Raw genomic sequence first — 24,280 nt, 5'->3', positions numbered from 1 at the left:
CCTCGATGTGGTTTCCTTATAAGGCAGACGAGATGCCTGGGCACTGAGCTCTGCTTCATGCCAATGAGCCTATGGTAAAACTGGTTTTGCTCTGCATGGCTTCGCTTAATGTTGCAGAACCTATCTGCGACATTCAGTGAGGGTTCACCGTTCCAGGACCTGTGGCAATTCTGATGCTTTCCTCCCTATTTGTGCTGCATAAGACACAAAATCTGAGGGCAGAGGGGCAGGCAGGACACCAGCGACCTTCCTTAGCTACTAGATGCCACGAAATAAATGCAGAATTCCAAGGACACCAAGTTCTGAGCACTGACTACAATTAGCACTCTAACAAGTTCCCTCAGGCCCTCAGCAGACAGAAAAGCAGCTGCAAATGGAGAACGGAAGCCCAGGGTGATGGAGTGAAGGGCTTGTGCTGTAAGAAGCAGAAAGAGACTAAAGAGAAAAGGAAATACAGGCATGTGTGGGAGAATCAGTGTGTGTGACAGCGAGTGTGTGTGAGAACGTGTGTGTGTTGTGTTTTATATGACCAAAGGGGTGAAAAATTTTAAAGGAAATAGAAAGATTACACATCAAAAAGAAGCTGGATGATAAGATTCTTCTGGAAGACCAGGTTGGGTAAGCAGACATCTGGAAGACCTGCTGCTTGCTGGGAGGTTGAGTGATGGATGGACCAGCCAGCTTCACCAGAGAGGAGGAGAGGAAATCACATGGGTATTTTGATGTCAAATCAACACGGGAAGTGGCCCATTAAGGATGGACTAATAAAGAAAACAAACTGACTTATGCAAGTCAGGCAGTAAACGAACCAGGCGAAAGAAAACTACACGTGTGCACAAGAACTGACATCCTGGTGGTTAAATTCACTATCACTTTGTTTGTGCCAACCCTGAGGGCTCTGGTTCTGGTTAAATCTGCACAGAGCAGAGAGCCAGTTTCCTATTATTTCTGCTTCCTGGGACTGAGGCTGGAAATCTTCACATAGAAGATGGCTTTCTTTCTCGCAAATTCTCATGCTCCTTTCCTAGTAACCTCATCTTTTCAGTGCTTCCTAAACCGAGTCCAGGACTTCAGGAAGTTAATTTGTTGTGAAAGGTAACAGCAATTAGCACTGGGACAAAAACCACTGCCAGAAGGAAAAAGCACCTTCATTTTTTGCTCAGATGCTACGCAGGCTGGGCCATACACAGGTGAACTCACTCGGGAACCACTCACATTTGGCAATATGATACACTTTGTACAATTACTCAAGATTTTCTGGTGGAAGACTCTAAGGAGTCCATTCTAACAAAATTAGTATGTTTTAACACTCTTCTGATGAATGCGCCATGAGGCACTGCGTGGATGACCAACGTCATGATCTCAGGGGTACCTTCTTCCTGATAAGGCACCCCCACTCAAGTCAAGAAGGGGACTCTGGACTGCTGCCATAGCCAGGCTCTTTCAGAGAAAGCAGACAATGGAAAATAGGTCATTTCAAATCACTCCTGCACGGTTGTTGGAAGACTAATGAGAAAGTGACTTTCCTTGTAAAGCTCAATTAATCCTTAACTTACCATGGCAGTGAACAAACGCAAATGTGAAGTGGCTGGCAATGAACTCTTACCTCTGCCCAGCCCCACTCTCCTCCTCTGTTGGACTGAGAGGTAAAGACGGAGCAGTGCAGGCCAGGCTAGTCGGGGAAACGGCCACCCTGTCACAGGAAGCAGGGAGGCAGCAGATGGGTCCCTGGAGCCTCAATAACTTTCCGGCCTAGGCTCCGCGACTAGCTGATGACTCAGTGCCACTACCCTGGAGATGACTTGCATGTCTTCACTGTCCCAGAAGTCCCAGCCAAGCACAGGACCTAGCACTGTCCCATCCACATGTAAGCCAGTTAGCCCAACAGCACCCAAAGCTGGGAGGGCTGTGCAGCAGGCAGACCCAGGAGCACAAGGTGGCGAGCTGTGCAGACCCACAGGTAAGCTCATTAAACTCACAACGAGATGACAACGTATTTGACAGGACTGAGCTCTACTGACTCTCCTCAAGGCACTTCCAACTTCTGGTTTACCGTATTTAAAAACTGGTAATGTGGAATATTCTGTGGCTAGAGGATGGAATAAGAAATTCGTCCAGGAATTCAACTGTGAATAATACACACAGTGACCAAAAATTGAGTGAATCCAACACACACATTATTATGGTATTTACAGGCAAAAGTCAAGTTACTGACACAGCTAAAACCTAAAACCATTTGTGCAGCAGAAAAAGGTCAACAATGAAGAAACTGCTTGGACCACTGAGCACGAATCCAGCACAGAAGAGCTCGTGTTTCAGACTTACCTCGTCTTCCTCTTCAGGAATCTTGACAGAATTCTCTGGGGACTTCACAGGTTTCTGGTTACTGGGCCCATTGGTCTCTTCTTTCCCATGTTCTGCCTCCCATTCTTGTAAAACTTCATCTATGTTGAAGCGGCGTCGATAATTTACAAAAAAGTTTTTCACTTGTACCACTGATTTGTTCCCAATCACATCTGAGATTGCTTGAAAGTCTCGGCCATATTTCCTGATGGCTAAGGATGTAAGAAAACAGTTTTTTTTTTTTTTTTTTCAATACAAGAGAAAAACACAATTGAGACTTGCCCGTATCCAGATAACAAAACATACAGGCTTTAAATAGCAGGCCCTACCTTTGTGCATTATATCAGTGGAGAAAGTACTGAAGTTTAGATATATTCCATAGATGACTGATCCAAGTTGTTCAGTATGACCCAGATATCTGTACCTTGCCATCACGTCACGTGAGAACTGAAGTCACCCAGCAATTACTGTACGGTTGTGGATGTTATGCATTCATCTTTCCAGGGTCCCCAGGACTAGATCACCCCCAACCTTAAAACCCCAACACTCAGTCTGCTTCTTTTGGGGTTTTGTACTTCCTGACTATTCAGAACCCAACGTGTAGCTATCAAAATGAAGTACTCACGCCTTTAGAAACTGACGCCTGCACACTGATTTTTACGACTTGTGAGATGGGAAAGGAAAGGAGTAAAGCCCAGAGGGAATGTGGCAATGCGGCCAAAACGACATCCCCTACGGGAATGTGACCCTCCAAGAACCTGCCCCTGAGAACCGTGTGCAGGGCGCAGTGAGGCATTGCTCTCTCCTAGAAGCTGCCACTGCTCCCGATCTTTCCAAGGAGATGCTCCCCATACCTTGTACGGCCAGGAGCTGCTCCTCTGTGGTCCAGCGTGCGTTACACTTCGGAATGACCTGGGCACCAAAGGAGTCAGATCAGCACACCACACTTAGAGATGGCACATCCGTATGCAGTTAACGAATCTTTCTTCTTCTCATATGAGAATTTTAACATTAGGCGTTTATAAAATTATGTCTCCACCTTTCTTTTTAATAGATGTAAGTGGAGGTGTATTACAGGCATATTATTTTCTTAAACACAGAAAACTTGGGCATGACTTCTGAGATGCTGTTAGCATAATCCTACCTCTGGAAGTCGGTATGGCTCTATCCCACCATCAAGTTTCTCTTTGAGAGCACTGTTTGTCTGTTTAATATTCTGAATCTAAGAGAGAGAAGATTTCATTTTAAAAATGAAAAACTTTTATGAAGGTATGAAAACAGAAATAAACTAAAGGAAACCAACCAACCAAGAGCAGTTCCTAACCTGTATGGTGCCAAACCTGGAAGTCCCCTCTGCAGTATCCTTTGAGAGCATCTAACTGGTCTCTTTAATTGACCTGCTGACAGCTATAGACAAGGGACAACCAAGAAGGAGGGGATGGTGGTAAAAGGCTCCTGCGTACATAATCCTAACCCACCATTTCCTGACGGGCGATCACCTGAGCAGAACACATATCTGGGGTCTGACACAAAGGACAGGCGGTGCCTGGGCTTCCCGGCCTGCAGAACTGACCCAAACACCGGAACAGGTGGGCACAAGGCAGCCGAGCTTCCCAGCCCTCACTGCTCTACATGGCAGCAGCCCGCAGGCTCTTATGGGGAGAAAGAAGAAAGTAACATTCCAGTTCTCCACAACCCTCATTTGGATCAACCGAAACTTCATTTTGTCACAAGTTATCTTTTCCACGTTATTGCTTTGATTCAATGTACTTAATCTCACATCACCCCAGCCTAATTGAAAGAAAGACACAAACACTACCAACCACCCAACCAATCCCTGCTGCCCTTTCACTCTGCACGGACTCGGAAATGGGCCCTCCTCTCTCCGCTCCAAGTAGGGGGGCATTTCTGTGCCAAGCACGAGAGAACTCTGACCCTAGTATTTTTCATTTCTGAATGATCACACGAGCAAATAAAAGAAAGCAGGGGAGCAATTGGTCCATTTTCCCAGTAAAACATCAGAGACACTAATGAGCAGCAGGTGCCCTTGAAAGCAGAGATCTCATTAAGGTAGAAAAAGGAAGGCAGGACTTAAGCGAGGGTGTTGGGGGTGGTGTATGTAAGAAAAATATCAGACAAGCACAAAATTTACTCCACAATAAAACCATAAACGAGGACTTTGAGTTACTGAAATTAGTTTATTTTGAAAAGTTACAAATCAGAAGAAAATACTAGAAACTGACTCAAAATAAGTTCTCGGGAAAGTAGTACCAGTTCTCAGATCAGGATTTTCTAACAGAACTCTGTCTGATATGGAAACGTCTAAAGCTGTGCTGTCCGATACGGCCGCCACCTGCCACATACTGCTACTGAACCCTTGAAATGTAGCTTATGCAACTGAGGAATCAAATTTTAAATTTTCTCAATTTTAACTAATCTAAACTTAAATAACCACAAATGGCTCCTAGCTACCATATCGAATAGCACAATAGTAGACTCTCGCTCAAAGCTCTCAGTTACCAACAACCCATAAAACACTGCAAGGTGCTCAGAGGATGGTGACTGAATCCTCCTTAGGCTTAAAACTAGACCTAGAAACTTCTGACAGAACTAGCAAAAAGTCAGGGGTCTAGAGTACTGCATAGCCCCTAGCATTCCAGTTCTGTTACTCCCTCATTCTGTCTGCTTGTATATACGTGGTACAGGACTAGGTATACAGTGCATTGTGATTAAGTAATGTTTATTTCCCAAGGAGACCAGCCTACTTTAGCACGTGCATTTTCTCTCTAAAATCAATAGCTAAAGAAGCATACAGATTAAATGAATGGCTGTAAGGGAGAACATCTACAAATTCTGAAGTAAAAGTCAGCTCTGAACTCATTAACCTACATTTCTGACCCTGGTGCACTTTCCATATTGGAAATAGCCCATGTTCACTAACACAATAGGGTGAGTGGCAACCAAGCTGGATAAGCAATAGGCTATGAATGTAATCGGCATGTAAAGGAAAACCAAAAACGCAGCAGTCACTTGGCCTGGTGCCTTACTAGACCACCCAGTCGAACACAACTTTCTTTTTTCTACGTTGTTGTGTGGTTAGTGATTCTTCTCTAATGTCAGACTGCTTTAGTCTCCACTCCGAAAGACCTGATGCAACAGGCTCTATTCCCTGGCTAATCTAACAGCCGTTCCCAGCCTCCTTCCCACGTGTTCCTTGGAGCCAGGAGAAGCGTGGCAAAGCCTGGCACACAGGAACTAGGGTTTCTGGGAAGCAAAGGCTTTTCGTGCTAGAAGGGACAGATGGGGCAGCTCCACTGCCATCTCCTCCTCTCCCTGCCCTGCACACAGACGGAAAGGTTACCAAATGGCTTCGGCAGCTTCCAGTGGGGCAACAAGCAAGATGAAAGGCCAATCACTAAGAACGCCAAGTAGAAAGCTGAAAAGAATCTGGCTCTCTGAGAGCATCGCTGAACAGATGGACTAACGCCAGCACCACTGATGTTCGGCTCTCTTGCTATTTGATAAAAATAAATCCTTAATCGTTTAAGCTGCTGTTAGTCAGGTTTTGTTATTTTCAGGCGAATGGTTCCCGGGATATACAGCCAAACACCAAACGTAGGTGCCCCCAGAATAAAATGTCCGCTGTGTGACTGTCATTTGGAGCCCAGAAGTGCATTTGGCAGTAGCCCTAAAAGGTTATGGAAAGTAAACAACCTGTCTCCTCTCACTCAGGATATCAGGCTCTAAGCAAGCCCTCTCTTCAACAATGAGAACTGTGAGTAGCTACCTTCAAATAAAGAATTCCTGCTCTTGACCCTGATTCTGAAAACCAGGGACTCAGTGACACCTCTGTGGAAGAAGGGGTCTCGCTTTCTTTCGTGAACGTGAAGCAGCAAGCATTCGGAATGCACTCAGCGGAGGAGCAAACGTAGCGGCAGATGAAAATGCGTCCAAGAGCTCACAGCCCTCATCAGAGGGAGCTCTTCCAACGCCAACACAGCAGCCCTCATACATCCTAGAAGATCAGGCAAGCAAGGATTCATCTCTTCATTTGAAAAGAGGCCCCGGAAGATGAAGTGATTCTCCTAAGGTTAGAATACAGCTGTGCCAGCAGCCAAGACACGGAGCCAATTCTCTGGCTCCATGGGGCCGCGTGGTCCTGGTCTGTGCCGTCTCCCTACACCAGAAGACAGGGGCCACTGACCCCTCTTCTCATCTATGAAGCGACAGCTGCCCTCCTATTCAATTCAACCTTCCACAGAAACCATCAAGATTAACTAGTCAAAGAAGCAAAAGCTAAAGTGAATTCTGAGTCCACAATTTGCCTTTAATTCCATATAGAAAGAGAGGGTGTGGGGGGAGGGGACGAGACACATTGAAGGACAACACAAGGCTACACAGCTGAATTTTCAGTGTACTGTGCAAAATTAGATGAAAATAACGAGCATTTCTCATGCCAGCCACAAATAATTAGAAAAGGATTAATTTAAAAAACAATATCCTTTACAAGAGCATCAAAAAGTACCAAATATCTAGGAATAACTCTAACAAAGGATGTACAAGAGCTATACATAGGGAAAAACAAAACAGAGAAATTAAAGACCCCTATAAGTGGGGGTATACTTCATATTCATGAATCAGAAGATGTTAATTCTCTATTTTGATCTATAGATTCAACATAACCAATCAAAATTCTAGCAGAATTAATTTTCTGGAAATTGACAAGGTGATTCTACATTTTCTATGGACATACAAAAGGCCACACAGAGCCGAGACAATCGTGGAGGACTTACACTGCCAGATAGCTAGATTGTAGGGACGTGTAATTAAGACAGCATAGTACTGCTGAAGAATGGACAAACAGACCAAAGGAACAGAGTGGGAAATCCCAAACCTGCCCCCACACACGGATGCTGGATTTAAAATAAAGGCCCCACTGCACTGGGACAGGGAGAGGTTGGTCTTGTCAATAAACAGTACTCGGTTAACTAGCTATCTATATGAAACAAACAAACAATTAGTGACCCTATTCGTAACAACATACACAGAAAAACACTTCCAGGTAGACTGAAGACCAAAATGTAAAAGGCAAAAGAAACACTTCTGAAACAGCATGAGAGTGTATTCACAACCTCAGGGAAGGATCTCAACAGAAGGTGGAACAGGACTAACCACACAAGACAAGGAGTAGAAACTGAACTGTCTTAAAATTAAGAATTTCTGACCACCAAAAAAGGGAACAAGAGAGTGAAAAGACAAGCCTCAGAGCAGGGAAACAGGACAATTCGCCCCTCCCCCCACCCCCAAGGATAATTTCACAATGCTTGGGGACATTTCTGTTGTCACAGCTGATGGGGGAGGGTACCACCGGCACTGAGGGGGTAAAGGCCAGAAACGCTGCCAAATAGCCTACAATGCACAGGACAGCCCCCCACAAAAAAGCAGTGCCCAGCCCAGAGAGTCAACAGTGCTACACTTAGGGAGCCCTGATGTAGTACAACCCAAACTCACGTGAACTGACACGACCGCTGTGGAAACCGTGGGGAACCGCCTTCCAGTGCTGGGCACGTGCATGCTCTGTAACCCAGTAACCCCGTCTCTCAGGCACACATCCAACAAAGATGCATAATACACCATGCACCCCATCATACAACAGAATGTTCCTATCAGGACCACAAGGGCCAAAAATGCGAAACAACCCAATGCCCACGAAGAGTAAAACAGGTAATTTGTAGGACATTTACACGCACACGATGAGAAATAAGAACTATGGCTCTGTACTACTTTTAATATAAAATCCAAAAATGGATAAAAAATAATCTGTGGTTGGGGCTGGCCCGGTGGCTCAGACGGTTAGAGCTCCGTGCTCCTAACTCCAAAGGCTGCCGGTTCGATTCCCACATGGGCCAGTGGGCTCTCAACCGCAAGGTTGCTGGTTCAACTCCTTGAGTCCCACAAGGGATGCTGGGCTCTGCCCCCTGCAACTAAGATTGAACACGGCACCTTGAGCTGAGCTGCCGCTGAGCTCCCGGATGGCTCAATTGGTTGGAGTGCGTCCTCTCAACCACAAGGTTGCTGGTTCGACTCCCGCAAGGGATGGTGGGCTGCGCCCCCTGCAACGGCAACTGGACCTGGAGCGGAGCTGCACCCTCCAAAACTAAGATAGAAAGGACATCAACTTGGAAAAAAGTCCTGGAAGTACACACTGTTCCCCAATAAAGTCGTGTTCAACTTCCCCAATAAAATCTTAAAAAGAAAAAAAATAATCTGTGGTTTTAAAGCCAGAATAGTGGCCTCCTGCTGGGAGAAGTGGGTCATGAACAAGAGAGGCGGGAGTGAAGCCGCGGAGGCGAGGTGGCATTTCTTAAGGGGAGTAGTGACGAGAAGGGGACGTGAATGGGGCTTTAGGGGCAATATTCCATTTCTTGAGCCAGATAGAGATTAGTTGGGGATGTTCGCAATGTGAAAAATCACTGAACACACACACACACACACACACACACACACACATATATTGGTATACACATATGTAACATCAATTTTAAAGTTAATTTAAGAAAAATCAGTGGGTCTGTAGCTACACTCTTCTGTCCAGAAATAAAATGCCCTTGATATTTGTGGAAAGAGAACATCCATGTGTGTGAAAAATAAAACCAGCTCTAAAGTGCTGGTCTGCCCTTTACCCAGGACTAGGCTCGCAGGTACCTGTCGTTTGACTGAAACCAGTTCCATGTCCAGTTGTCTCAGCACCGTGGCAGCAGCTGTGGCGTTGGCAGAAACAGCCTCCACGTCTTCTTGAGAAAGAAACATTCCTTTTGGAGGTTTCCTTTTTGCTCTGTTTTTAGCTTGTGTGCTATGTTTCTCTTTTTTGATCTGAGGAACTGTCTCAGTAGGAGGCACCTGCACGTATACATATTTGATAAATGAGATGCTAAAAATATTTCAATGCCAACTGAACAGTGATAAGCATATTTCCTTAACTTGGCTCCACACAATCTAAGACAAATGCCACGCTGTCTCATAATTACCACCTACAATTGGAACAGGTAGCTAACAGACGAGACACTGGCCATTGAATTTTGGCTAACCACTTCAAAGTGGACGCCACTTCCTTCTTGTACAGACACATCTGAACTCAATCAATCACTTTAAGCCTCTGACAACACTCTCAGCTTCCTGTAGTAACACAGGAAGGAAAAAATCTGCGTTCTCCACTGGCAATCTTTATGCATATGGCTAAGGAGCTATTTTATGCTGACAGTCCCTAACAATACGGATGGACATATGAACAAAGAAAGAAAAAAGAAAAATAAGACTCAACACACTTATAAAGATCGATTTAAATTCTAAATCTTTATAGAAGTTTAAAAAAATATAAACTTCCGTATTTTTTATACATGAACTTTTTAATACATCATTTTTGGGGGATGACACATTAACTTCAGGGTCCTAAAAATTTGCTTCAAAAAAATATGCTGTCATTTTAAAATGCATGACTGCTGCTAATTTTTTAAAGTGCTTTCTCTAAAACCAAAACCTTCAGACATGAAATGCTGTAAAATCTTGGCAAGGAAAGGATAACGCCTTACTGGTCACATTTTAAGAACAAGAAGCTTTTGTAATTGGTCATAATCTCATCTTGTTAAGTGTGTTCCCATTTGCTGATAGAGCTTAAAATATGTTCAGGCTTTTTGCTTCATACGTTAAAAGACTGAGATAAAAAGACCATGCAAACTATGATGGCAGCCGTAAGTTCCTGAACAGCGGTAATAAGCAATACATAAAAATATCAGTAGGCAATCAACTGTTCTGCAATTGCACTATGCCATTTAGTAAGCTCACCTATTGAGGATGTGTCTGTTTTAATAACGTTTTAGTACGGAAAGAACTACGATTTAACCAGTTTTCTTTTTGAATCAGAAATTGAGGTATACGTATAGGTAGTATAGAAATTAATATAAAATCAACCCCTTTCTCTTCCATTTAAAATGTTTCATTGAAGAACTTAATAAACAATACATCAAAACAGTTTACTAAAAATTCCAAGTACCACATGGTTTCCCAAACAAAATTTAGCTAACCCTTAAAACAATCTTGTTATATAAGCACTCGTGTAAATCACCCAGAAAGAATCGCCAGTTTCCAATTTGGTGATATGATACCCTGTTTCCCCAAAAATAAGACCTAGCCGGACGGACAATCAGCTCTAATGCATTTTTTGGAGCAAGAATTAATGTAAGACCCGTTACTGTATTATATTATAACATTATAGTATTACATAAGACCGGGTCTTATAGTAAAACAAGACGGAGTCTTTTATTAATTTTTGCTCCGAAAGACGCATTAGAGCTGATTGTCCAGCTAGGTCTTATTTTCGGGGAAACATGGTATGTACCCTACCAAGAGAAGCCTTCAAAATGTTATCTGGAACACTTTGATCCAATAATCCAACTTCTAGAAATTAATTATAATGAAAAAAGTGCACAACTACTTAAGTATGAGATCAGCATTGTTTATAATAGCAAAAAGCAGGGACAAAAACTGTAAAAACCCGAAGAAGGTTAATTTACTCAATTAGGAAAGATTTGTATGATGAAATAACATACAGCTGTGCATACAAATGTGTCTGACATAAAAATATGTTCAAGGTAAATTTAAAAGGTTATAAAAATTACATATTTAGATCCCATTTTTTAGTTTTCAAAAAGTGAGCTTTTACTCAGAATTATGTATATAGGCATATACATTTTATACAGGAAGTCGCCTGGAAAGAGTCATCAAAATGTTAATGGTGATTATGTGTGACAATATTATAAATCATTTTCATTTTCTTCTTTCTATTTTACTGTATTTCATACTTTGTCTATACAAAGCATATGTTATTGATGTATTTTTCAAGTTTAGGTATGTCTAGACTCGTTTTTCCATATCTAAAATAGCTGTCTCATACTTTAGAATCTTTTGAGATAGAGAACCCTTCGCGATTTTCCTGAAACTAGAGTCTTGTCTTCAGAAAAACTCTTATCTGACCACAAAAGTCTCACCCACAATGGGACTCAATGCTCCAGCCTGACTGGGGGGCCGAGGGGGCTCCAAGACGCTAAGGAGCCCTGCCCGCCAGTACCCCGTCCCTCTGTCCTCCTGGCCCTCCACCAGGGCCTGTGGCAGGCAGTGCTGGATTGTGGGGGTTTCCGACCTGTGATAAGGAGCCCTGGGTTTCCTGGGATGGCCCTTGGTGTCCCACATATGCTTTCTTCAATGTTACGAATGGACAAAATAATGCAAGACTGCAAGCCCTATTCCCAATATCCCACTGTTCTCACTGGACAGTTTACAATAAACAAATGTTATAAGTACACCAAAAACAGTCATCCACAATTGTAGGGATTCGTGGGCCCCCTGAACCCAGACACTAGAAACCTCTGGCATAATGATTTTTAAGATGTGAGCGATTAAAACTTCACCGTGCGTGAGGCTCACCCTTGTATGACCCACTGTTGGTGGAGTAATGAGAAGACTTGCACTGAGTCCGTCGGCCCCCTGCAGCCACTTCCTGCCCAAGAGCGTGCAGAGCCGGTGGCCAACAACAGCCTGGAAGGAGACCCAAGGCTGAGAAGAGGAGCCACACTCTAGCGTGGGCCTCAGCAGGACCACTTTCTAAGGGACTGAGCTCGGGAAAAAAGGCGGTGAGGACTGCTGCCCTCGACAGGATCAGCTCTCATCAGTGCTATTCTGTCCTTTCAGATTTCCTTTACTTATGTTTCCTGGCAAGCACAACTCTAAGTTCTAGAAAGCGGAGTTAGTATTGTTTAAAATGTCATACCGTGATGCCTTGTACTTAAAAGTGCTAAGTAGAAAAAGTAAGAATGCTTTACTTATGGAACTTGTAATACAATTTATTTGCCTAACGGGGAAAAAATACCTCCTTTTTGCTCTCCTTATTTGGATCAATCTCAATGTCAATGGGATTATTTCCATTTGCTTCTTCAAGTTCATCCTCACTGAAAGAGAAGAGAAAGTTACTGAAAGATTATTCTGTTCCCAGACAAAAACCTAAAGGAGTACATCACCACCAAACCAGTTATTACAAGAAATGGTAAAGGGACCTCTTGAAGAAGACGAAGAAGACAAAAAAAATATGAATAAAATGGCAGTAACTACATACCTATCAATAATTACTTTGAATATAAATGGATTAAGTGCTCCAATCAAAAGAAACAGAGTGGTTGAATAGATAAGAAAATAAGACCCAAGTGTCCATTGATAAACGACTGGATAAAGACGTGGTAATATATACAATGGAATATTACTCAGCCATCAAAAAGAACGAACTATTACCATTTGCAACAACATGGATGGACCTAGAGGGTATTATGCCAGTTGAAATAAGTCAGAGAAAGACAAATACTATATGATTTCACTTATATATGGAATCTAAAAAACAAATGAACAAACAAAACAGAAACAGACTCATAGATACAGAGAACGAACTGATGGTTGCTAGATGGGAAGAGTTTTGGGGGACTGGGTGTAAAGGTGAAGGGATTAAGAAGTACAAATTGGCAGTTACAAAATAGTCACAAGATGTAAAGCACCGCACAGAGAACATAGTCACTAATACTGTAATAACTATGAATGGTGTCAAGGGGGTACTAGACTAATTGAGGAGATCAATTTGTACATTATATAAATGTTTAACCACTATGCTGCACACCTGAAACTAATGTAACAGTGTATGTCAACTGTAATGGAAAATTAAAAAAAATTTTTAAATACTTTAAAAATAAAACATTATTTTGTTACTAATTTTACTTAATACACAAATAAAAGCAATAAATTCATTTAATGACAGCTCTAATATAAAATTAGTATGTTTTCAGATTGTTGCAATTAAAATCATTTTTACAATTCATACAAAATATGAATCCATAGTTCTTTTAGTCTAAATGATTAAGAAAAGAACTATTAAAATACGTTTCTAACTCCCAAACCAGGCCTAGGACACTGTTGCATTATATATGGAAAGTGCTTCCTCTCACCTCTGAACTGAAAACATCAAATTGAAGACATTTACTTAATTTCCTCATAATTACCTAGTGGAGAACTAGGGCATGATCGTTAGACACAACTGAGAAATTATTCAAGAATAAAGTCCCACTGCACTGAGAATCAACAAGTGAAAATCCATTCTCAAGTCCCACACACCCACTCGCGACTACACGAGTCTGAGAATGGGAAAGGCTTTTCGGTGGCTTGGATAACTGGTATCTTAAGTTAATTTCAAGAAGGACACTCACGCTGATGTGGTCCTTTAAATGTTTTTGTTTATATCCTTCCATGCAGTAGTTCTTACTTTAAAAAAAAAAGCTCTGTGGTAGGTGGGACATTCAATTTAAAAAAATGACAGGACGAAGGCTCACCGAGGTCAAGCAGCGTGGCCCAGTTCGCCCCAGTTAAAAGCAGCTGGACGGCAGGGGCGGCAGAGTGCTCAGGCCCTACTCGGTCTCTGGAAGGCATCCCAGGTGACCCCCACTGCTCAGCCCTTCTCCCCACCCCGCACGGCCCAGGAGTAGGAAGTTCTGACTGTGCAGGCTCCAAGAGAAGGAGCCCGGGGCTGAGGGAATCCTGCCCCAGTCCGGGCCGTTACTTCCACAACAACCTCTCAGGCACCACTGCCTGCAGTGCTCCCCTCCTGCCTGCACCCTAGCAGGGTGAAGGTGCACATGGAGGTGGGGGCACAGCGGTCCCTCCTTGGCAGTCATACGAGGGAACCACCTGGGGGTGGGAGCGGAGCCGTGTCAGCCGATGCTCTGATCATTTCACACTCAGGGGAACAAAGCCGAGCTATTTTTTAAATTTAATACTGATTTTAGCTTAGTAGACTGCACCTATTTGTAGTAATAAAATCATAAACAGTAAACTAGATCAAACATGTAATGGAAAGAAACATTTTAATAAAAAGTTGCCGCAACACTAAAAACAAACTCAGCAGGTCTGTCCCATTTCTTTGGTTACCGAGCACACTGCCCCCTCAACAGCCGCGCTGATGCTGCAGACGCAGAAGCGTGAGGCGCGCCGCGGGCAGCCACGTCACGGGATCTGACAGGCGGACAGAGCCTTGGAGACTTGGCCGAGACCCCTGAATTCTCCTGAAGTGATACTCAACTCTCAATTTGTTCCCACATTATTCTGTTCCATTTGAAATTGTAAAATATTCTCCTGAGATGGGGCCAAATTATTACTAATTTACAAAATTATATTATAGAAAACATGGAAAATATAATTTTAAAAAGCGCCGTGTTACCAACCTAACCCCCAAACCATTATGTCTGTGTGTGACCTTGGACTTCAGACATCTTCATTTTAGAGACAGGGGCTGGGAGAAGGAGCGTAGTGAAGCAAAGCACGCCTGCGCATATGCAGAGTAGACCCTTCAGAGCGGAGGCCAGAACGCACTTCTGTGTGTGAGTACAGAGCTGTTTCCACCGCGCTGTAGGAAGCGGGAATCTGAGGGAGTGATAAGTAAGGTGCCCCCTACTCACGGGGCGCTCCTGAAAACTAACACTTAAGGAGAAACCAGGAATCGTGGCCCTCACTCATTCCTATAGACAAAACAGACTTGGTCAAAAAAGCGAAGGCGGAAACCTAAATTGTACTGGTATCTTTTTCACACACCAAACACAAACATGTCAAATAAATTTGTGCAAGCTACCAAACACATTTCAACCTAGAAAACAACTCCCTTTTATTCAAAGGAGACCCCTTTCAGGGACAGGAGAGAATATATCCTCTCTGGGAAGGTCCACTCATTCAAAATGGAAGTCTACTGGCTGCAGGAAGAGTGGTGAGAAAACTTCCTGAAGAATAGGACCCATGCATTCCTACAGCTCAGGAACAGTTAGTGCAGAGTATCTGAGTGAGTTCTGGTTCCAGTCACTCTACTTTTCCTATGTGTCCACCAGCTCTTAGAAATCCTACCCACTCGAGATGCCCCTCCGTGGTGAGACAGCAGCCCGAGGCTACCGACCTTTCCTCCCGCTCGCGCTTCTGTTTGCGGGCGTGGCGATCCATCACACTGGTCTTGGTTCGTGTCTTCTTCCACGAGTAGTAAAATTTCACCAGACTTGCTATGGATTTATCCGGAAGCTAAATATAAAAAACGAGTTGGTTTTGATTTAAAGCTAACCTTTAAACAATCAAACGTGTTTAGATACACATAATTAGGATCACTCTCACATATTTCTGTGAGAAATGTCGTAAGTCGGACCCCTTTTTCTCCAATAAGGAAAAAAATTCATGAAACAACTCTCATCAATACAGTTTCAAATTACTGCAATTTTGATTAAGTAAAACTTAGCCCATGAAAGATTGTAAAGTCAGTTAAAGATGAATCAGAGTTTTCACATACGTAACTTTTGGGTTATTTAAAAAAAAAAAATCATTTAGCACTAAAGTAGTTGTCAATAAGCTTTCACGGTAGGAGTCTATCAAAAAGCACTCTAGAATCTAAAAAATAAGCAAACCTTCCCCGGACAGACAGGGTCCCATGATGCTCCTCCTCATCCAATAGCCATCAAAGATCCTTTCTGTTCCTCTAATCTTCTGGGGTGCCCCAACAAGGGAGCCTGGGTGGAGGGTGGGGGCGGGGCTGCGTTCCAGCCATCCAGCCGGGAGTTGCTAGGACAGAATCGCCTCACTGCTGTAATCTGAGGCCTGGCACCCACCCAGCAGGAGCAGGGAACTAGCTGCTTTTTCTAAAGAGAGCTGTATTGAAAGGGAGTAGTATGTGCAGAGGATATCCTCCCTTAGGTACACTGCACAGGAGAGAGGCTGGGGGAAAACATCGGTGGTCTCACCTACTTACCATTTGTTGGATTCTATGAAACGTTTTCCCATGAAAACTAAAGGCTTGCTCAAACAAGACTTTATCTTCCACAGTCCACTCATCTGGGAAGGGGGTAAAGTTGGGCAAATCAGCCAATGATTTTTCAATATTATGTTTATGCCAAAAGAGCATCCCAAGAGCCTAGAAAAACAGTATCAGTGAGATTTTAGACCAAAGATGTGAAAGCAACATTAACATGGAAACAAGGAGGTTGGCAAAGAAGGGCGTGCACCTTTTTACACCCCTATTAATAAACAGCCAACCCAAACGAATTGACATGCGCCCTTCGGTACACTAACCCTTTATCCCACAAGCCCTATGGGATAAGGTCCATCATTCTCACGTTCAAATTAGCATAGAGAGGCTTGGGAAGTGAAGTAGTGACTGCCAAAGTCACAGTGCCAGGAAGTGGCGAAAGCAGCGTGGCTCTGGACTCTGTGCCCCCAAGGCCATTCTAAAGCCTCTGCACATGAAGGGAGAAACTAAGTGATAAAAACACTCAGTTCACTCAATTCTTCATTCTTCTTTTGCCCCAAAAATGCAAACATAAAGTTTTTTTCAGCTCAGAAAGGAAAAAATATACAAATGGGTAACAAATTAGAAACAAGAGAGAGAACTTAGGAATACTTTCCTGAGAAAATTTACTGTAGAACAACCCTAAAGTGAAAAGTATCACACTTCTGAAGACCAGAATCCTTAAAAATTCATACAAGTACATTTATCGATCACCCAATAATATTTATACTTTCTAAATACATAATTGATGATTTTCTGGGCAAGCTTGGTGAAGTTCATGAGTAGGGCTGGAAAAGGAGAAGCATACATTTCTTGCTCTGAAAGATCCTGGAACTCTTATTGTAATTGGCTTTTCTAACAGTTCTACCAGGGTAGAATAAAATTCTTAAAATTAAAAATAAGGCCAAGGCTGAAAGAAAGAGTCCAATTCTATATAATCTCAATTACTGGTACCCTCAGTCATGAGGATAAATGAGAAATGTTAGTAACTTATAGGCTACAAAATCTAGATCAATGCCAACGAAAGCATTAATCCAACTTAATGTGCTTATTTTTTAAATAGTAGTTAGAAATAAGGCTGAAATAAGATATCACACTCCTGGAGAAAAACAAATCTCATGGACTTCTCATTAATAGGCTCTAGACAATTTTTAAAAGAAAGCCTTAGTCAAATTTTACAAGCTGAAAGTGATTCAAAACACTTAATATGAAAACACTATAGATTTGAGTGTGACAGCATGAGTCAGGACAAAAACATTACACAACCACAGAAATGATAAATCACATATTCATAGAAGCAAGCGTCCAGCACCTTAGAGCCCTGCTGCCCTCAACACAGCACACCTGCAGAAATCCACAGATGGCTCTGGAATGAAAGGGTCCCCTCACACTCCTCTCGGGCAGTGACGAGGGGACCAGAGCCTTGCACGCATGACATGCTAGGAACCACCAAAAGCATTGCTGATACGGAAGCACCACTGTACCCCCCACAGAACACAAGGGGAGCAGTTAGCTCGACAGCCGGCTCCCCCCACAAAAGCGGCCCACGCGTACCTGCTCCATGTTGTACCCGTGCTTCTCTTTGGCGATGGCGATGTACTCGTCCACTGAAAAACAAGAGGAGGCCCGTGAGGGACAGCAGCCTACGGGCGCTAGAATCGCGCCTCAGGCCTGCCACGCACAACACCAAACTGAAGACAGACAGTAACCAAACGGAGTCGTGTAATATGAGCCCACTGGGGGGCTCACGCATGTAAATCCCGCAGGGAAATAACCTTAAAGATACTCACACAGTAACAGTACTTATCTCTGGATGGCAAGAATATGGTTCCTTTTTAAATACTTAAATTTCATATTATAATTTTCTACTTAAATTTCATATTATAACAAGTATTTTATCGGTACTCTGAAAGATAATTATTTAGAAATCCAAAATATTAAATGGGGTTCGTTTTTAGTCTCAGCCCAGGTTGAAGAACAAGCAACCTACTATTACGTTTAAAAAACTGAAGATAAATTACATGAACCAATGCCTGGTACTTGCTTTCAAACTCCAATCCCAAGTGACAAGTGCCAGCTTCAAGTACTAAAGGAAACACCAAGGAAAGCTGACTGACTCAATCCAGGAGAAGTTGTCGTCCCCGAAGGCGAACATACTTCCACTCTAGATTTCTAGTCTTCTTCCAGAAAAATAAGAGACTATTCATTGACAGCACTCCTTATATCCATGTATGACTTTTCTTTATAAATTACCAAATAACACAAGCTAAAAAAAAAGAAAATTACGCAGCATAGAATTGAATGAAACAAACAGCCAGGTTCCCACTAGCCCCTGCTCCCTCTGTCCCCAGACCTCACTCCCCAAGTGAGATGATAATTTCGGGCTGAGGAAACAGGCTCCGAGGGGCTCACCTGCCCAGTCACACAGACAGTGAACAGAAGAACCCCAGCAGCAGGCAGAGCCTCTAGTCTCAGCACACTGTGCAGTCACGCCACAACCAACCACCTTCTGAACCGTGGTGTAACTGAAGACCGGTTTAGGGAAAAGAAATCAATTTTGAAAGTAATTCAAACTCTTTTATTAGCGTGTACTCTACTACGGGGGAAATTTTTTCCATTGATAAAAGTCAACTTAATTCAAACAGTAACTACATATAGTACAACTCAATATTAATTTCAATACTAAGGCACTCATTTTCTATTTCCTTTTTAACCATTTCCTTACAAACTGACTGGTTACTTCACTCAGAATGTAGTAAAATTCCAGTTTCCCGGCGAGTCAGTGAATGACAAACTAAATGACCTTAGTTTGTCACAAAAGTTGAAACTGGTGATTTTAAAAATGGGGGAGGAAATTATTCCAAATTGTGTCTCTGGCTTATTACTTCACAATAGGGTGGATTATGCCCAACACAAGAAAAATGCTCTAAGGTTCTAAAACAAAAACAGCTAATGTGAGGGGAGGTGACTCTGCTGAAAGGGGCGGCTGTGGCGCTCACCCTGGACGGGACCTAGATGCCAAGGGCAGCACACAAAACCCCGGTGGGGGGTGGGGTGAACCATGGGCCCTCAGAACTAGGTGACGAGAGTGCTCAAGTCAAGAACATGTAAGGGAAGAGAGAAAAACAATCTACAGTGAACTGAGGGCCAAGCCTGCAGAAAAACCTTCTTCTTTAAATAAATATTTGGCGAGTGAACAGTAAATGAACCTGGAACTTCTGCTCTGCAATCTCAGAGCCGGGCCGAGGAAGGAACGTGGGATGTGTGCAGTCACCAGTCAGAGTATGCTGGCTAAGCACACAAACACACAGGGAGCCTGTCCAGCCCGCCTCTCAGGCAGGCGGTCAGCGTGAGTGTGCTCTTCGCATCAGTGAGAGGCCACTGACCTGTCCCTGCGGCTACCCATCGGGTTCACACATCTTTCAGATTTCCTTGGAGATCACGCGAGGACTCAAAGCTCAAGTGGAGGAAGAAAGAGCTCCAACCCAGCTACTTAAGCGAAGTCACTTGGAATGGCCACCAGGTAACGAAAGCTAATATATGGGGGGCTGGCAACTTGGAAAGAATCACCATCTAACACCCACTAGCAAAAACAGTGTTTCATTCTCTTCATTGTCCCCCGTGCCCAACAAGGATCAGACAAACATTTGCTGAACGAATGCTGGGGTGCTGTGATATGTACAAAGCGAACATTTTAGGGTCTTTTTCTAGCAAGTGAAAACGCAGTACAGGTTAGGTACGGGGTAAGACAGCTTCAGGTCCAATTCTGGCGTGCGCGTGCGCGTCTCCCCCTCCCCCGTAGACAGCGCAGCTGGACACATACTCAACATCAGTGAAGGCTGTTCCCTTCAGCAGCTCCTTGACCTTCCCAGGAAGCAGCTCCTATCACCTACCTGTGACAGCGACAGCACAGTAGGACTGGGCCTCTTCTCCACAGAATGTTTAGGACTAGTCAGTTCCCAATGAATACTGCCATTTGTGCAAATAAACAGGGCTCTGGACAGGCCTTGTCTCGTCCTGCCTTCCTACTCTACACTGTCCTGAGCACTTGTTTCCTTTAATAATCAGAGGGATGCAGCTATCTAGCACAGTTTCTGGAATCTCTAATACCTTCCACCACCTACCTACCTTGCTCCTTTACAGCGCATGCCAGTAGCTGCCGGTAGGACATGATGAAAATGGAAAACGTGCATTTTTCAAAACCTCCCACATGGTTTCCTAAAGCTAAAATAAGCTTTCAACCTAAGAAAATAAAATCCACTCCCAAGTGCCCTCATAAAAAACAAAGGATGAGGGTGGCCAGTTAGCTCAGTTGGTTAGAGCATGGTGCTAATAACACCAAGGTTGCTGGTTCGATCCCCACATGGGCCACTGTGAGCTGCGCCCTCCTTAAAAACAAAACAAAACAAAAACCAAAGGATGACCAGGTGCTTGGCCTGGTGGATAAAAGACGAAACAAAGTGGAGCAGAGGTGTACAAGCTACCCGAGACAAACCGTTCTGCAACAAAGAAAACAGGCATCCTCGTGGACTTTTCTAATACTTTATTTATCTCTGACAACAACACTCTTGCTTTTTGCCTTTGAAAGATGAAAGGTTAACCAGAGTCAGTCCCAATCTGGGGGCGAGGAGCCACGCAGGCCAAGAGTCAGTAAGACGTGATCAGACAACCAGCAAAGTCTGTGTGGCTCCAGGAAATGCCAGGCCGTTTCCATGGGTGGGGGCCTTCGCACCCACCAGCCCTCCCCAACACACAGGGGACAGTCCCAGGGAGCCATCTGGGTGCAAGAAGAAGCAGTGTTGTCATGGGCAGTTTGGCTGAAATCCTAATCTGTCCGTCAGAAGCAGAAGAATTAGTCACTGACTTAAGTGTACTCTGCTTTAAAAATAATCTATCATCGTATAATGCAGTATTTTTTAAAAACTTGAAAATTCCTATGGAAACAACCAAAGAGAATTGTCCAATCTTAAATTATGATTAATAAATGTATGCATCACTCTGATTCTTTAAAAAAAATACGCCGACTGTACAAAGCACTGGCTTTTTTTTTTAACTTTTATTTATTTTAAGTGTGTTTTTCCAGGACCCATCAGTTCTAAGAAGTTGTTTCAATATAGTTGTGGAGTGCGCAGCTCACGGTGACCCATGTGGGGATCGAACTGGCAACCTTGTTAAGAGCACAGAGCTCTAACCAACTGAGCTAAGCGGCCGCCCAAACCACCAGCTTTTTTGACAAGAACTTATCATTGTGGAAAGCATAGGTGAGTGAGTTATCATTGGAAGTAACATCACTTATAGGTAGAGTGCGTTAGAGATTCATCAAGAAAATTTACACCATTCCTAAAGCCTCATCAGACACTTACTGAGCAACTCTTACTGTGCACACAACACTGAAGCAAATGGGCCAAAATACAAAAGAAAAATGAACCGATTTCCTGTAGGAGCTTGAAGTAACACACAGGTGACAGAGGAGAACATAAATACATAAAATAATACTAGTACAGATGTAGGATAACATAGGAAAGGAAAACAATCAGTAAATCATAATGATAATGATGATAGATCAAGAAAAGCTTCCTAAAGATGCAACCGTTACACTGACTAATAACAGTACCTAGCATTTAAGAACTTACTAACTGCCAGCCACTGTTCTAAGATCTTTACAAGGATTATATTCTTAATCCTTTCCAATAATTCTATTACTACTCTCAGTCACAAAAGGAAGAAACCGAGGCTCAGAGAAGTTAGGTAATCTGGCCAGGGTCACACAGCTGCTAAGTAGCAGAAGTAGGATGGACATAAACTCCCTCCCCGTCTGACTCCAGGGCCCGTGGTGTTGAACCTCCACACACTAATCTATCTCTTAGGGAAAGGAGATAGAGGGAGAAGGGCACTTCCGATAAGTAGTTTCCATGCTCCAGAGAACAGAGCAAGGCCAATGAACACGGTCTATCCGGCTTGAACAGAGTTAAGGAACTAGAACTGTGGTAGGTGAAGGAAGTGATGGTACCTGAAGGTAACAGATAAACGGCTGCCTTGCGCTAGGCTTCATCTGTTTCTATATTCATGCTTTCATCCAATCAGCTACATACCCTTAGTATTCAAATTTAACTGCAAAAAGGGGCGCAAATGCACATGACAATTGTCACTGTAACCTTAACTCACCCATCCCTCTCCCTAGATACTGCAGAGTCAGGACACCCTGTGAGCTTGCACTTCTATGCAGAGCAAGGGGCTGACACCACAGGTGGGTTGAGGACAAAGCACCAGCCTTAACACAGCTTTTAAAAATGTTTCATTACCCTAACATGTGCGGCAGCATTATTACTGTAAGGGAAACACGGCATCAATTTCTCTCTCGCAATGCACACTGAGCACGGCAAAATTTTCTTCAAGAATGTAAAAACAATATCATGGGAATCTCCTTTTATTATTAAAATAAGTTATCATTGTAACTCATTGAGAATCAAAATGAGCTTAAATCATTTAAATAAAGCAATTATGCCATCTGGTGGGCACACTTATTAATACACATAACATTTCAATGATCCCTCTGAATATCTTCAGGGGCAAAAGAGGGCACAAGAAACCAGATAAGCCAAGATGAGAGGCAGAGTATAATATAATGAACCAGTCTTTCCTAGTCAGTAAATGTTTTCTTTGTGAAAATGCTATTAATGTAGTTTTGGTTAAAATCCCACTTTATACAAAAAGCTCCCCCCCACCCTCTGGCACCTCAGTAAATACTACAAAATCCAACCTACTCTCAGACAGTCTGATCAAGTGGAAATAAGAAATAAGAGTACCCCACCAAGCCACTCACATTTACATTCAGCTTCTGGCACCTATTCCTACTGAATGCACACCGCTACGTCCCTCCCTCCATCCACTGTAGCTTGTATGCCTTTGGATAAGTTCTACCCCTGCGTCTCTGTGCCTCAGTTTCCCTATCAGGGTAAGAGTGGATCGACCATTGTGATCTTAACAGTGTCTTCCAGGGCTAACACTGTATGAGTAATTTTTAAAACATTTTAATGTTGATGTCAACTTTTCTGTATGTTACATTTTAAGAATTTTCCGATTCAAAAAAAGGATCAGAGGATGCTTCCACCTTCACTGTAGGATGCACACATTTGAGTGTCCTCCAGAAGGCAGATGGAGAACCTGTATTTTTAAAACGGATCACCACTAGAATGGCATCTAGCTGTGACTAAACAGTTAACTACCTTTCTCCTTCAAATTGCCCAAAGCCTACGGCAAAGCGTAAAATCAGCGTAGTGACACACTATCCCCTTGTATCGTCCACATCACATACTCAGAATCATTCTGTTTGCTCTCACCATGTTTATACAATACGGTTAAAGAAAGGAACCACGCTCAAAACAAGGTCTGCGTCTCCCTCAACTAAAGGCAATGTTTCCTTGATAAGAAGAGAAGGGGGAAAGTAAGGCTGACTGTTGATTTCCCCATAACCTCACAGCAGACGACAACACCAAGAATCCTGGACACCAGTCCAAGTCTTTGGTTTCTATCAGGAACCTGCAAGCTAAAGCCATCTCCTCGGCCATAAAACAAGAACACAGTAAGATACCCTGCTCTAATCCTTCACACAGTTAGCAGAGGAGTCGAAAGATACAAATGTAAAGTATTATTAAAATAATTCGTTCATAAACATTTGTGAGATTCAACTAGAGGGAAGGGGATACGGTTTAGAACCAGAGTTAGTTCAGCAAGAGACCAAACCAGTGCTTGAGTTTCACTAGCGCTGTGCTCGAATTCCGCAGCCCCCAACCCTGACTGATGAGAACCATCTGATCGTTTTCTTCAAAATCCAGGCTCCTGGTCCACCCTGTTTTTTATATGTATGTGTGTGCTTAGGTTGTGCACGTGTATATGTGTGCATGGATGTGTACGTATAGGTGTTATAAAGTATGATATGCATAGAGTAAACCACACACAAAAAAGGGCACAGCTTGGTGAATTTTCAGAAAATGAAACACCTAGATCAAGGAAAGAATCCACTGCACCCTACATGTT

At 43.2% G+C, this 24,280-nt stretch overlaps 1 protein-coding gene across 1 annotated transcript in view; it reads right to left on the bottom strand.

The window, feature by feature from the left end:
- The window catches only part of RCOR1 (REST corepressor 1), a 121,146-nt gene that overhangs the window by 5,052 nt on the left and 91,814 nt on the right, over positions 1 to 24,280 (bottom strand). The window contains exons 4-11 of the mRNA XM_081049181.1: positions 17,798 to 17,850; positions 16,208 to 16,369; positions 15,371 to 15,489; positions 12,266 to 12,344; positions 9,049 to 9,243; positions 3,488 to 3,565; positions 3,198 to 3,255; positions 2,326 to 2,555 (exon numbers count right to left, since the gene is read on the bottom strand). Coding sequence (XP_080905307.1) covers positions 2,326 to 2,555; positions 3,198 to 3,255; positions 3,488 to 3,565; positions 9,049 to 9,243; positions 12,266 to 12,344; positions 15,371 to 15,489; positions 16,208 to 16,369; positions 17,798 to 17,850 — 974 coding nt within the window. The remainder of the gene's footprint in view (positions 1 to 2,325; positions 2,556 to 3,197; positions 3,256 to 3,487; positions 3,566 to 9,048; positions 9,244 to 12,265; positions 12,345 to 15,370; positions 15,490 to 16,207; positions 16,370 to 17,797; positions 17,851 to 24,280) is intronic.

Source organism: Rhinolophus hipposideros (genome assembly GCF_964194185.1).
Source record: "Rhinolophus hipposideros genome assembly, chromosome: 5".
Classification (NCBI taxonomy): domain Eukaryota; kingdom Metazoa; phylum Chordata; class Mammalia; order Chiroptera; family Rhinolophidae; genus Rhinolophus; species Rhinolophus hipposideros.
This window is presented reverse-complemented; position numbering and strand designations above follow the sequence as displayed.